Source organism: Carassius auratus, chromosome 40, assembly GCF_003368295.1.
Source record: "Carassius auratus strain Wakin chromosome 40, ASM336829v1, whole genome shotgun sequence".
Classification (NCBI taxonomy): domain Eukaryota; kingdom Metazoa; phylum Chordata; class Actinopteri; order Cypriniformes; family Cyprinidae; genus Carassius; species Carassius auratus.
In genome coordinates, this window is record NC_039282.1 from 11,648,359 (window position 1) to 11,663,209 (window position 14,851).

Genomic DNA, 14,851 nt, shown 5'->3' on the forward strand with positions numbered 1-14,851 from the left:
AGTTGCAGCTCTATGTTTATTCAGCTTACATGCTAATCATTTTACCTACTACATTTACATAGTTGGACAAGTTGATAAACAGCAGTTTAGCTGTTCAGCTTAGCATCCTTATAACCATGGCTAATTTTCGTATATACTGTACATTATGTCTATGTTTCCAAATAACTAAATTTCATAATGCAGTTGTCCTGAAAAGTTAAGGTAGTTTGGTTTTAAAATGCAGTTGACATTCTAGTTTATAATCAATTTTTGTGTAAAATTAACCATATATATCACACTCAAGACTCACAACAATATTCTGGCGCTATGTGAACATAGCCTCAGTTCAGTTCAGAGGACCAAAAGTTGGTGGCTTCAACCTGTTTGGGGTCTAAGTCATCAGTCTGGCTAGCCCCTTTGGGTTAACTCAGTGTCCCTTCAAAGTGCACTGAAATGCTGAATACACTAGTAAAGTGTGTCACCGCTGCTTGTGTGATTGATAACAGGCCTGTGAATCACTCATCGATTGGCATGGAAGCCTTTAGGGCAGTGTGCATGCCCGTGTAATGGTTATATATGTGTGCATGTCTTTCATTGCATGTGACAGTGCAGATTCACGTTGACTTTAACTTACACAGTTGCATAGAAACGCACACATGCTTTCTCTTGCAGACCCTCCCCTAAAAGCACGCTTTGTTTAAACTCCCACAGCGCACAGGCAAATGCTCACATTTTAGCAAGGGCACGACAACAAGGGCAAAGCAGACCTTTGTTTATCAGCCGTGCCAATGAAAGCTCTGTGAATAGCCCTTTGGGATACGTAGTTGAATTAATGTTCAAGCAGCGTGACGTGTGACTACAGACCCAAGAAAGCAGGATTTTTACACTATGAGTCATCTAGCAAGCCACACACATGGTAGCCTGCATACAACTTCCTGTTCCGTTTCTGTTTAGCGGTGTCACCAACAGAGCTTTCTGATCAGAGCGACTCTATATGCAGAGTGTGTGCCGCCTTTGTAGCGTTGTTGTAAAGTTATGTTAGCGCAGACAGATTCGCACGCACAGATCAATAATGCTTTACCCTTCCCATAAATGTCATTCCCCCTCTCACCTCCTTTATCAAAGCACACCGTGCCACCGCACAACAAAGACGCTTTGCAGTGTACGCACGGCCACTGCAGCAGAGAGGAATCTTGCCAGTTTATTCCCCAATAGAGACTAACAACATCGCACACCACCCATTCATGTGGATTTTATTAATGCAAATTCAAAAGCACAGCACATTAGACTGAGCCAACGGTTCATTGTATTCCAGTCACATTGTGTAGCTGCCAGATAAAAACCGTCCCAACTTACTGAATCCGAGTCCTTTTCAATTGAATCCTGTCATTTAGAGAAAGATAATGAATTACAACCTTTATTAAATCCAGTAACGGTGTATAACATGGATTAAAATGTTAGTAAATGGTATTATGAGAGCATAAAATGCCATTCAAATTTCACTGAGTTGGAAATTCAAAACACCTTTTTTAAGGGTGTGTTGGTTGCCATACTTTAGCAACGAACTCTATAGAATCCGATCAACACTATTAAACTCATGTATAAATGTAATAATTCAACAGATAAGCAGTTGTAGAGAATTACGATGTGATAAGAGTAAAAACTTGGTTAATTGGTTCAAGTAAACCTTCAAAATAATATTTTGTTTTGTTTTGTGTGCTTTCCTGAAGCTCATTGGCTTTATCTCAATAACTAACCAAACATGCTCTGTCTGTTCAGCTTCGACTTGGTGAGTAACGGGGGTGTGGCCGTAGCCCTGCGGTTTGAGCGCGCTCCGTTCATCACTCAGGAGCACACCCTGTGGCTGCCGTGGGGACGCTTCTTTGTCATGGACACCATTGTGATGAGACACGAGGTCAATGACATCCCCAGCTGTGACCTGAGCAGCTTCACCCGTCCCATGCCCATCGTCCTGCCTGCCCCGTTGACGGCGTTCGCCGGGACCTGCGTTGAGAGGGGCAACATCGTTCCAGAGATTCAGGTGATAAGCTATACGAAGGAAGTGAAAATGGTTACCAATCATATGTACAACTGATCTGTTATTATAACCAAAACTATGTGGGTGGGGCAAAATATTATAGACACTAATAGTGTCAAATCAAATCTGAGTAGACTGAATCCCTCAGTATATAATTTACCCCATTAAATGTTCTGTTTCAATAAAAAACACATTATGAAGTTAAAGTTGGCTTGAAATAAAAATCAAAAATTCTAAATTCATGTTATTGTAAATCTTTCATTTGGATGTGCGTCACAATAGATATGTTGCTATTAGTGGTATTTTGACTTTAATTACATTTTGAATGCCATTTTGTGTTTAAAAAGCTTGTTTTTAAAGATTTTTTTAAACTATATTTTTGTCTTCATTTTAGCTTTTGAGACTAATGTTTTTAAACAGTCTGATTCTTGTTTAGTCTGACAGTTACAGACTGTTCAAAATTCTACTGCTATCTCAGACAGATGAAAAACGTGGTAATTTGCCATGATTGATTCCAGACTAGTGCCGCTTCGTAATGATGTTCTGATAGACAGCAGGGGGTAGATATTGGGAAATGTGCATCAGATGGGAATGGAGGAGGCTCAGTCCTGTGATTTTATCTCCTGTGTGTAATTGGGCTGAGATACACAGTCCTATTTACTATGCCAGACATTTTTTGAAGAACGATAATTACGTTTAGACTAAACCGGCATGGAAGCTTTTTGAGTCTGACTCCTGGATGAGCTTTGCAGTCGGTGGAAAAAAATATATATCTGTGTTTTGGATATGAGGGACTGTCGACAAGGTTTTATGTGTTTAAGTTTGTGTTTGTTCATTTAATTTCATCAAAGTGTGTCTATTAGATATATTTTAATATGCACATATACTTGTGTGTGTGTTTGTGTGTGTGTGTGTGTTTGAGTTCTGATATCTGTACATGTACCTGTGTGCCACCTTCCTAATTATTTTGTCATCATCTTTGGTTTATAGAATAAATGAGTCAGGCTCACATGCATTGTGCTGTCCGGGCTATTAATATCGCCTCAAATCTGTCCCATCCCAAATGCGGTTTATACACACACACTTACATGTGCATCTACACACACCCACACACAGAGTTATCACAGGTTTACAAATGGAAACGTGTATTGAAGTGTTGTTCTTATCAGTGTTTATTGACGCAGTAATGATCGGCAGTGTTTATTGGTCAGCTTTGTGCTTGGCTGTGATAAAGAAGCGATACGCTGAGAGTTAATGAGAGCTCTTCACCTCTGAGCCACTAAGTCTGATTCGAGCTGACTTCCTGTGTTCTTAATGATGTCTGTGTGACTTAGACACATGCATTGCTTTACACGGAGTAAGTTGTTCCCTTGTTGTTATTATAGTCGAGTCATTTGAAGGTTTCTGGGTCACATTACAACACAAAATCTGGAATGTGGTTGTTCTAGAGTAATTTCACAAAATAAAACAATAAAAACAAAATTAAAGTACCAGCAACATTTGTGGTGTGGAGATAATAATACTACTACTAATAATAATACGGTCTAATAATAATAATTAAATGGTGGAATAAGTGGAAAAAGACTTTTAAAAGAAGTCTGTCATTTAAAAGAACCGTTTTTTACATATTAATACATTTTAGAATGTAAGTTATTCCTGTGATGGCAATGCTGAATTTTCAGCAGTCATTACTTACAGTATTCAGAGCCACATGCAATCTTATATCTGCCATAATGGCTTATATACAGTAAGCTTTTATGATTCATATGTTTGTGCTAAGCAATATACATAATTCTTCTAGCATACTTTGACCAGTACCAGGCAGCAACACATGTGAATAAGTAAATAAAATAAAATAAAAATTACGAAAAAGAAAACAGGAAGTGAAACTAAATAAATAATATTTTTGTCATGTATCAGAAATTATCACATATCATTCCAGTAGGTTACCTAAAAAAAAAAAAAAAAAAAAAAAAGGTTTAACCTGTTAACTGTCACCCCGTTCCGTATACGGGACGCCTACATTTACTTCACTATATTACAATCAAATCTAATCTAATCTTGACAAACTATATATCTTTGGAAAGGTCTAAGACTCCCAAATATATATTTTACCAATATTTTTTTGTTAAAAATTATGTAGGAAAAGTAATAGATGAATTTATGACAAGAGTGCACCCTCAGAAATCTACATTACAAAAGGAGTGTTGACCTTTGTTTAAAAAAAAGACTTCCTCGTTGCCTTTTTCTCTATTACATTTTAGAAATCATCAGAAGTTATATATCACTTGAAAACATAAAATCTCAAAATCCATCCTTTAAAACCCATTTTAAAATCAGACATTGCATTACCATGTAAATGGCATATCAAAATCATGTTACAAAATGTTTTCAATCATGAATTATAAAAATTTAGGTTTGTATCATGCACATTCAAGTCTATCTTCAAAAACGTGAGTGAAAGTTAACAGGTTTTAAACTGTAATAATATTTCACAATATTACTGTTTTACAGTCTTTTATCAAAGAAATGGCGCCTTGGTGAGTCTAGAGACTTCTTTAAAAGCAAAATCTTTTCAATCCCAAATTTTTGAAGAAGTGTGTATCTAAGATTTTTTTCTTTTTTTAATATAATAGATTTTTTTCTTTCTCTCTGAGGTTAAATATGCCCTAGATTCACCCAATAATTAGTATTTTTGCACTGTATAATAAAACATCTGCTGTGAAAAAATGAATTAATTCCCATCTCCGTATATACCAGAGATGCTAAATAATGCAAACACTTCTCGGCAGGGTGCATCTCCCACAAAATTAGCAGATTTGTTGCGGTTTGCTCTGTTTTCTTGTAACTAATATGAACATTTTCACCTCTTTCTCTCTCCAGACCCTCCAGGAGGAAGTGCGGATCCCGGGTACAGATGTACGTTTGAGCTACCTGAGCAGCCGGACGTCGGGGTATAAGTCCCTCCTGCGGATCACCCTGACCCACTCCACCCTCCCGTTCAGCCTGATGAAAGTGCACCTCATGGTGGCCGTCGAGGGAAGGCTCTTCAGGAAGTGGTTCTCCGCTGCGCCTAACCTCTCCTACGACTTTGTCTGGGACAAGGCAGATGTCTACAGCCAAAAGGTTCATGGGCTGTCTGAGGCGTTCGGTGAGTGGGCAGTGAAGTTGTCAGCGTCACATTGCTCAAGTCTGTTGTCATCCTCAATTTCAAATGTGTTTATTCTGCACTCCCACTAGTGTCGGTGGGTTTCGAGTATGAATCCTGCCCAGATCTGATCCTCTGGGAGAAGCGGACAGCCGTCCTGCAGGGATACGAGACCATCGCCTCCAACTTGGGCGGCTGGAGCGTCGACAAACATCACGCTCTAAATATCCAAAGTGGTGAGTTAGTACATGCAGAAGCATGAAAGATGTCCAGTATAGCACTTTATACAATACAGATTGAAATTTCATTTTGAAATGTTTTGAAAAGTTCAATTAGGAAAAGTTCAATTCAGCTATACGCAGCTCTAGTCAGTTTAGGGGAGATGTCTGTATGACAGGACCTTATTTGAGTTGAACAGGTCAATTTTCCTAATGCTGCTGAATTGTTTCTGTCAAGTATTCATTTTTTGCCAGAGCACAGGTGCACTTATCTCAGTAAATGAGGCGTGCTTGCTGCACAAGTGTTAGGAGCGCAGGTGGCAGCTTGGTCTGTCACTAAAACCCAGCGCTGTCGACATGAGGACTTCCGGCAAAATTTGCCCAAATTCTTCAAGTGTCAACTCTCTTACCCTCGTTTTACTTTGCTAACTTTGCTACCATTTCGTTTACACTGAAGCTTGTTTTAATGTCTGCTGTTTAATTGATTCTCCTTGGCTCCCCACTCACTCTGTAATTTTCACTCTCAAATTATTCAAACAGAGTGCAATGCAAAATAAGTGCATGCATGCACACCTGAATGCAACTTTATCACACTCATGCGAAATGAATTGCTGGAAAAAAAAACTGACAAAAATATTGTTTTGCCAGCCTTTGCAAAAAATCTGTAAAATGGAAAGAAAATGAGTCATTTTTTTTGCCCTAATACTATACACAATGAACATGGCGCAACATTTCATGAGGGTATGCTAAAAGTTCAGGGTTTGTGAAAATGTATTTTATTAAAAGGGCATCACTCTTTTTCAAATACTTTAATGCACAACCCATTCAACTGACAGAAAACTTTTTAAACAGCTCCACGTTTATCACATGGAATACTTTTTGGTGCAAAAGCTTCTATGTTACTCATCAGTATTTTTTTATTTATCATCAGGTCAGTGTATTACTAAATTGCCAGATTTGCTTTAAAGCCTCAAGGAAGTGCACTGTTTCAGTTGAAAGTCTTTTACCCAGTGAAATTTTGAGGTGAATTTTCGAGCTTGATGAGAATAAGCTGGATGCATCAGCTCCAGTCAACCCACCTGCATTTTCAGTCCGTCTGTGCTGATTGGCTGGAAATACAGGTGGGTAGACTGGCGCTGATGCATCCAGCTTATTCTAATCAAGCTCGAAAATTCACCTCAAAATTTATTCACCTGTAATTTAGCATCTCTCAAAAAACCCAGCGCGATTCAACAGGTGCTTGGGGAGAAAACGGTGCACAAGGAAAATCCCTGAAAATCGAGTTTCACAGTCTTTGCCACTCTGCCACTTCTGAATGGCATTTGCGGTGAGCTGTTCAGCGCTGGAGATTCATTGAGGCATGCCGTGGAGATTCAGATTGACTGATAATAAGAGGAAGTTGTCTTTCATTCTGTGACTGTGGACCTTCACTTCTATACAGAAGCATCTGGCTGTGCGAGTGAAAAACAACTCCTTTCGATAAATGAATTCAGTTCCATTCTGCACATCTCAATCCTGCTGGATATTTAGCAAAACCTTTCTCAAGCGCCAGCATCCGTCCCGTAGTTCTGAGACAGAGAAAAGATTCATACGGTGACATTTAATGTCATTAAATTTGAGCAGAATTGCATCAGCTTTAAAATCTCTTTAAAATCGATTTACTGCACAGTGAAGGCTATTCTGAATATATTTGGGAAAATGACAATGAATGGGCAAAATACGTATGGAGTCTCTCTCTTTTTGTCACTCAGGTATCCTGCACAAGGGTAATGGCGAGAACATCTTCATTTCCCAGCAGCCTCCAGTCATCGGAAGCATCATGGGTAACGGGCGAAGGCGCAGTATCTCCTGTCCAAGCTGCAACGGGCTGGCGGACGGAAATAAGCTGCTCGCACCTGTAGCGTTAGCCTGTGGGTCGGATGGTAGTCTGTATGTGGGGGATTTCAACTACGTCCGTCGGATCTTCACCACGGGGAATGTCACAAGTGTCTTAGAGCTCAGGTTTGGCATTCTGCATGTGCATAGATACACAAACATTCACCTACCCACTAAAACGACAAGCTGCTTATAGATCCTGTTACATAAGTTGCTCACAAACACAAAGTTATCTGGCTGTCAGTACTTGGAAAGCATAGGATTGATGCTGTTTGCTACTTTTATAGAATAGTTTACCCCAAAAATAGAAAAAAAAAATAGTTGTTGTTGGTGTCTCAATCTAACTTTAATGATTGCAATGACTAGGGTTTGTTCCACAGAAGAGAATGAATGATGAAAGATTAGTTTTTGGGGTGTAAACTGTTTCTTTATAAGTAATTGCTGTTGCTCAGAAATGTATAGGATGAATACGAACCTTGCTAACATAAGTCATCTTTCCTTTGAATCTAATAAGCATGCATGCATCTCCAAGATGTCTGTTTAAGAGTAAATCATCTGGAAAGCATCACTTAATTATCGGGCAAGGTCTTTTGATAAATCTTTTTTTAAAGAGCAATTCAATATACTCATAAAGCCACAACATCCAACTGGAAGCATTTTGGAGATGTACTGCGGATGAATTAACTCTTTACAAATGACATTTCCAGTTGAAAATCACAAATCAGCTGTCTAGGCTAGAGTTTCTCAACTGGTTTCAAACTGGAACAAGTCGTGATGCAAGACACAATAATAATAATAATGTGTTGAAATATAAAACACATTTCGTTGTTTACGTTTAGGATTGTTTTTCCATATTTCTCAAGACCTGTGATTCATTTTAGCTTGTGACCCACCAGTTGAGAATTACTAGCCTAAGAAACATATAGTATGTGTGCTATGAGGGAATCATTTGTGTTCATATTTCTATCCATCTACAGTATCCATGAATACAGTAGATATGCTTGTAGAACCATCTTTAGTGGTTTAATTGTATCCCTCTAACCTTTTTATCTGTACATGAATGCATGAATCAAGAACTATCTGCTTAAGCTAACCTATTTTCCCACTTTCTTCCTCTTTTCATGCTGCGCTCACTAAAAAACAGAAATAAAGATTTCAGGCATAGGTAAGAGTCATTCCGTTTATCATGATGAATGAACGTCAGCTAAATACCCTGTACAGTCTTTTGATGTACAGTTGCTTTTGTGGCCGCCTGTGGAACGCGCCAAATGTGTTTTTCGTGACGAACCAAGGAATGCATCGAAACACATCCTCTCCAGAGAGCAATAAAATGGGCAGTGCTACGACTGAGCTTTGAAATAGTGCTGTAGGTCAATGGAGACCAGTTTGATGCATGGGTAAACTCCCAAAGTGGGCTGCCGCAACAGAAAATAAAATCGCTTAAATAATTGTGTACGGTAAGGAAACCAGAGTCAGGGCACATCATTTGAAATGTCAGACAGGAAGATTGAAAAGCGGTTACCAGCTTAGCATAAGCCCGGTATCAGCGTTTTAAATATTTTTCACCCTCAGGGGACTCTTTAAAGAATGTAATTACCCACCCCTCCCTATTAGAAATAACCCATGCTGCATTACCCACAATACAGCGTGATATTTCACCCGATGACAAATCACACATTCAAAGCGCCGTCGGATCTGAATACACAGTTCGTTAACATGTTTGATTTGACAAATGGCAGCATGGTATCGCGAAAAAAAAAAAGCATCAGTCATAAAACTTTGTTCGAAGCTTTCAGATATAACGCACATCCTCCCTTTGGTGCTATGAACCCTTAATATGAGATGCGTGGCAAAACCAGCTGTGGGTTTTGACAGGCAGCATCGTGACAGCTAACAGTATGATGCTCAGGTATGACTGACAGGATATGAGCGGGTCCTTGGTGAGAGGTTGGGTAAATTCAGGACACCTGCAAGCTTCAGAAATGCCCTATCCTTCATGATGAAGTCTTCGTTTAACCCTGCATCCTCGAGTCGTGACTTTCCTGTGGACGATTCCGTCAAGACAAGGGGTGGCATCCCAGTGTGGACATACAGTAGAAACACACGACTTGGAACAACTTCTAGTAGAACATCACATGGAGTTATAGTAATTACAACATGGCGTGAACGCAACTTAAACTCTGCAGGATCTCCAAGATGAGGACTGAATGCCCCTGCTTCGCCCTCAAAAAGGATCTTAAACATCTCTACCCATCAAACAGTCTGACATGTAACCATGCATCTGTTTCTGTTTCTGTCCTAAGGGCCATTAAATGCTTTGTAGCATTTTCTAGGTGCTGCTTTGTATTATCGCCCTTGAACCACGTTTGTGTTGTTCTTTTGATTTGTAAAAGTTTGGCTTTGGGGTATATAAGCTAAATCACTTACCTGAACGTGTTCCAGTAATTCATTTTAGAAATAAACCTTTGTAAAAATGACTGCTGGAAAAGGCCAAAATCATATTTGCAACCAGAAAAGAACGGTCATTACTGTTGAGTGAAAACCAATAAAGGCATCTCAGTGTTTCTTTATGTGCACGCAGATGAGAGAATAAGGCCAGACCATGAGATCTCTGACATATCCACTGACCCCCTTTCCACAAGAGTCGCTCACCTCCATCGTCACAGCAACTTGCTGAAAAATCCAATTATCCTCCCCAGACTGACTTTAGCTGTTGAATATAGATGGAGCCTATGAAGGTCGGTGTGTACTCCTCATCACATAAAGCACAATGCTGTGCGCCTCCAATAACACAATGTACAACACCAAGACTGCTGGAACTGAAAAGCATCTAGCCTTGCAAAATGGGATTGAGATTTTTCTTGACAAACCTGTTTTACCTTCCATTCCAAATCGAGGACATCATTCAACATGGTCAGCAACCACATAGTGACATGCAAAGCCCCAGTTCAACCGCAGCAGCCTGTTTCCAGCGATCTTCTAGAAGGTCAGTTGTCAGGCTGAATAATAGATCACAGCTGACAATGCTGCAGACGTGCCACTATTCCTTTCCACTCTCTCGCATTGGGCCATTGGGATTTGGTACTAACAGCTACGCCGTTTGAGGGGAACATGCCTGGGATTTGTTTAATCTGTTTTGAATGCTGAACTGAAGACAAGTTGGGTGTTGAATATGATGGTGTTTGGCAGATATGTGTTATAGCATTTGCTATAGCTAGTCATCTCTAACCTAGCCCTACCAGCCAAGGGTGTTTTTAACTTCATAGTTTTTGCTCTACTGTGCAATCTTTCTTACATTTTAAGCATTTGAATGTGGATCCTGAGTCAGGCTGTTTTTTAGTAATGATGGCAGACGTCATTTAATGAAGAATACTGAATGTTTTGTTCTGTTGCAGTGACCCTTAACTCTTCAGTTTTGAATGCTGATCCTTAAAAAAATTGGGGTTAGCAAATGGGATTTGGCAGATGTTTGTCGTAACATTCACTGCAGCTAGTCATATCTAGAGTGCTACCACATAGACAGGTGATGTGGATCTTTTTAAAGCAAATATTTTCACTGAATCTATTAATTCTCTTGGTGTCCACTATTTCATCTTGGGATTTTATTGTAATTTTTTTATAAGAATTTAAGACAAGTTTGTTTTTAGCAATGGTGGTATTTAGCAGACGTTTCAGGCTTTTCATCTTATGAAGAATGCTTGTCCCTGAATATTTTTGTTCTCTTGCAGTGACCTTTCTCACTTTGTTCGGTTTTGAATGCTAATCTTTAGACAAACTGGATGTTAGCAGGGAGGGTATTTAGCAGATAAGTGTCGTAGCATTTGCTGTGGCTAGTTATCTTGACAGTACTAGTCCTAAAGTGCCAGAAGTTCCACTTTTCACAAAGAATATTTTTCACTTAACATTTTCACTCAATTGCTGTGACATTTCTCACTTTAAGTTCTGAATGCTTGTCCTTTGACAGGTTGGTTGTTTGCAATGATGGTTTGTAGCAGGCATGTGTCATAGCATAAGCATGTCATCTCAATCCACGAACAATGCTTTTCACATAACATTTGGTCCTTTCTCACTTTGTTGGGTTTGAATCTGGACAAGTTGGTTGTCCCACCTAGCACTTGCTGCCGCTAGTTATCACAAGCATACATTTTCAAAACATCTATTTGACATCTGAAGTCCTAACACACTAAAAATTATAGAAAGTTTTGCAGATGTCAATGTAGACATCAAATAGACGTGTGTTGATGTACGTGTGCTATCAGGGTGCTAGCACAACCTTATCAGCAACCTTATCTTCGTACAATGTATTGTTCAATTAATGTTTCTGCTGTGTTGCATGTCCTTTCCCATTTACATTTTACATAAACTGAATTTGGCTGTCAACTGTGATAGTTTTAGGCAGATGTGTGTCTTAGATGCTAGTCACCTTTTAAAGAATGCTTTTCACTTAACGTTTTTGTTCTCATGCTGTGACCTTTCTCGCTTTGATCAAAAACAGTTAACCCCTCCAGGCAGACACTATTCCAGAAAGGCGAGAACATTTCACACTTTTTTTTTGTTCTGTCATGAACAACTGTTATAAATTCACACATTTTTACCAAAGCTAACGTTTATCATGAGTAGAACATTCTGATTTCTACCCTTTCTGCAAAACACATTAAATCAGCCAATACAGCAATTCTTTGTTTTTCCCTATACTCCAGTTGACAGAAATTGCATGGCCTGGAGTAAAATATTTAGGAGAAGAAAAAAAAGTATGATCTAGCACTAACTTGTGTGAGTCATCCACATTTCACCGCAAGCGGTCTTTGACCACAGGTGTAGCCATCAGCAGAGCTACGTATAATTAAAGCATTTCACAACTTGAAAGCTGTAAAAACTGCAGTCCATGTGCCTAGACTTTCTATCGTGTTCTCAGAATGTGATTAGTATACTATAGAGAGGAAACACACTATGTTGCTTCCAGATTGGAGTTTTTTTCCCAACCGTGAGGCACTCTCGAGGCTGATTGGAGTCATTTGGCTTTTATGTTATGTGTTTGTGAGGGATGACATTGACTGTCCAGCTTTACCATGTAATGGACTGTTTTTTTGGCCTGTGGGCCATTTTGTGTTTAGATAACGGCTGTAGACCACATGTATATCCAGAAGAAGGTTTCTCTTTAGGGGGTTTGGTGCCATACCTATTTGAATGCGCACTGGCAGCACATTAGATGCTGGGCCGACTGCATTAACCACAGCCTTTACACACTCTACATGCGTTTCCATATTTGGAATAAGAGTAGATGCATACAGTAAAAGATAGATGTGGAGAGGACATGGCAGAAATATCTCTAGCTATGGCAGTGGGATCTGTCAACTCTTGATTCTTATTTGCGACATACACAAATCATCACTACAAATCCCTTCCTCTGAAGCTGTTTGTAAAGCATGGGTTTAAATGCGACACATGATTCACAAGCCTGCTGTTGTTTTTGGTTAATTTATAAAGCGTATGTGTTGTGAGTTCGTGTGGGTAAGGAAGAGGACAAGGGGTCGGCTGGACTGCTGACGTCAATTTATTAATGAAAATAAAACAAAGGTTTTCTAACACCATATGGTGACTTCTATTTTGCTGCGTTCACTCGGAGCTTTCGTTTTCCGGCTTCCGGTTTCCGGTCTCGGCTTCCGCCAGCAGTCCAACTCTCTCTCTTGCTTCCGTCTCCCCTGGCGTTTTATACCCTCTCCACGCCAATTACTAGAACAAGAAACAGGTGATAATAATTTCTGCCCAAACCACTCACTTACCGCTCGTCTCCTGATCCTCTCTCCCGCTGCAGACTTCGCTAAACCACGCCCCCCCTGCCACAGTATAATTTCGCTGTGCATAATAGCCAACGTGTCACTTTAACCATTACAGTGTAGAATGGCTTCAGCACTTAAATTACATTTTAATAATTAAATGAATGCATTTAATGCATTTTAAATCTGAAATTGAAAGCATATTTTACAGAGTACTTTACACAAAACTTTACATCACAGCTTAATGTTTTTCCTTGTTTGTTTGATTTTCTTTTCTTTTTTTAGCAATAGTCCTGCGCACAAATATTACCTGGCTACTAGTCCCGTTTCGGGGGCCCTGTACCTTTCTGACACCAGCAGCAAGAAGGTGTTTAAAGTGAAATCTCTGAACACAGTGAAGGATGTAGCAAAGAACCTAGAGCTGGTGGCCGGCACAGGCGATCAGTGTCTTCCCTACGATGAGACACGCTGTGGGGATGGAGGCAAGGCCCTGGAGGCCACACTTACCAACCCTAGAGGTAAGCCTACATATATCTGGATAACAGTGTCAACATATCTGAGACAGACAGTGATTTTGGCATTACTGGTTCAATTTTCCTATCATTCCCATTAGGCTATGAGCAAAATCAAAATTAAAGATGCTGTAGGCAATCTCAGCTATTTTGCTTCAGTCACAAAAAGAGAGTACTCTATATTTGTACCGATACAAGCCATAAGCAACTAAATTCAGAGCAAACCCCGAAACCACAGCATGAAATTGATAGCAGAACCTGCGGTTTGACTACACTCGTCAGTTTACCAGTATGTTATACCCGTTCTCCTAGTGTAGCATAATGTGCTTTGAGGGGAATCAATTAATGTTGCCTTTCATTTTCACTGACACAAAGGAATAATATAATGGCATTTCCATTTCCTAGTCTGTTAGGTTTTCCGTCATTTGAAAGTAAAGGAACATTTGTGACTGAAGCCATGATTATCGATTATAAATGAAAGATGACGTACCTAAATTTACGCAGTGACGTTGAAATGAATCACATGCTCTAAAATCACTTGAACTGCACCAGATGCATCTCTCTTCCCCAGGATGCTCAATGCCTGGTTGTTGTTCCTCAGACATAAATAATGAATTTAGCACATGGATTTTTTATTAGACTTCTGGCTTCCTATTCCTATGATGAGAGAGATACATTTCGTCCTGTCCTGACAATTATCACCATGTCATTCCAACTTTATTATGGAATGAATATGTGCTTAGCATATATGCAGCTTCCTGTTGGTCCCGTTTTGTTTTGTATTTTATTCTTAATTTTTTTGTAAATCTGAAATCAAAATCTAAAGGAAAAACAATAGAACTATTGCAATTTTATTTTATTTTTGTCAATGATGATTTTCATAAAATTTTCATTATTGCAATGTAGTAAATTTTAAATTACTACATATTTTTTTAAAATTAGACATTGACATTTTTTCCCACAATTATGCATATTTTCTTCCTTTCATTCATTCATTCATTTTTTTGAATGGATGAATGCTAAAGGTGATTCTCGTTAAATTTTAGTAATATAATTGTAATATTATTTTATTGTATAATTTATATATATATATATATATATATATATATATATATATATTTATTTATTTTTATTTTTTCATAAAAATGCATTTCTTTTTACATTGGCATCCATCGAAGGCTGTACACCAATTACTACCACTTACGCCACAATAAATACCACTTATTGCGAAATGTGTTGGAAATATAACAATGATAAAAATATGTTATGATACAAAAATAGGTTTAATTTTCTGTAGGTAACTA

General features: G+C 38.9%; 1 protein-coding gene across 10 annotated transcripts in view; it reads left to right on the plus strand.

Moving 5' to 3' along the window:
• The window catches only part of LOC113058573 (teneurin-4-like), a 231,987-nt gene that overhangs the window by 180,607 nt on the left and 36,529 nt on the right, over positions 1 to 14,851 (plus strand). For 7 of the 10 annotated variants that reach the window (XM_026226597.1, XM_026226591.1, XM_026226590.1 and 4 more), the window contains 6 exons: positions 1,759 to 2,020; positions 4,901 to 5,168; positions 5,258 to 5,401; positions 7,135 to 7,384; positions 8,403 to 8,423; positions 13,321 to 13,553. In XM_026226597.1, coding sequence (XP_026082382.1) covers positions 1,759 to 2,020; positions 4,901 to 5,168; positions 5,258 to 5,401; positions 7,135 to 7,384; positions 8,403 to 8,423; positions 13,321 to 13,553 — 1,178 coding nt within the window. The remainder of the gene's footprint in view (positions 1 to 1,758; positions 2,021 to 4,900; positions 5,169 to 5,257; positions 5,402 to 7,134; positions 7,385 to 8,402; positions 8,424 to 13,320; positions 13,554 to 14,851) is intronic. The other 3 variants (XM_026226589.1, XM_026226598.1, XM_026226592.1) reach the window with 1 other exon arrangement.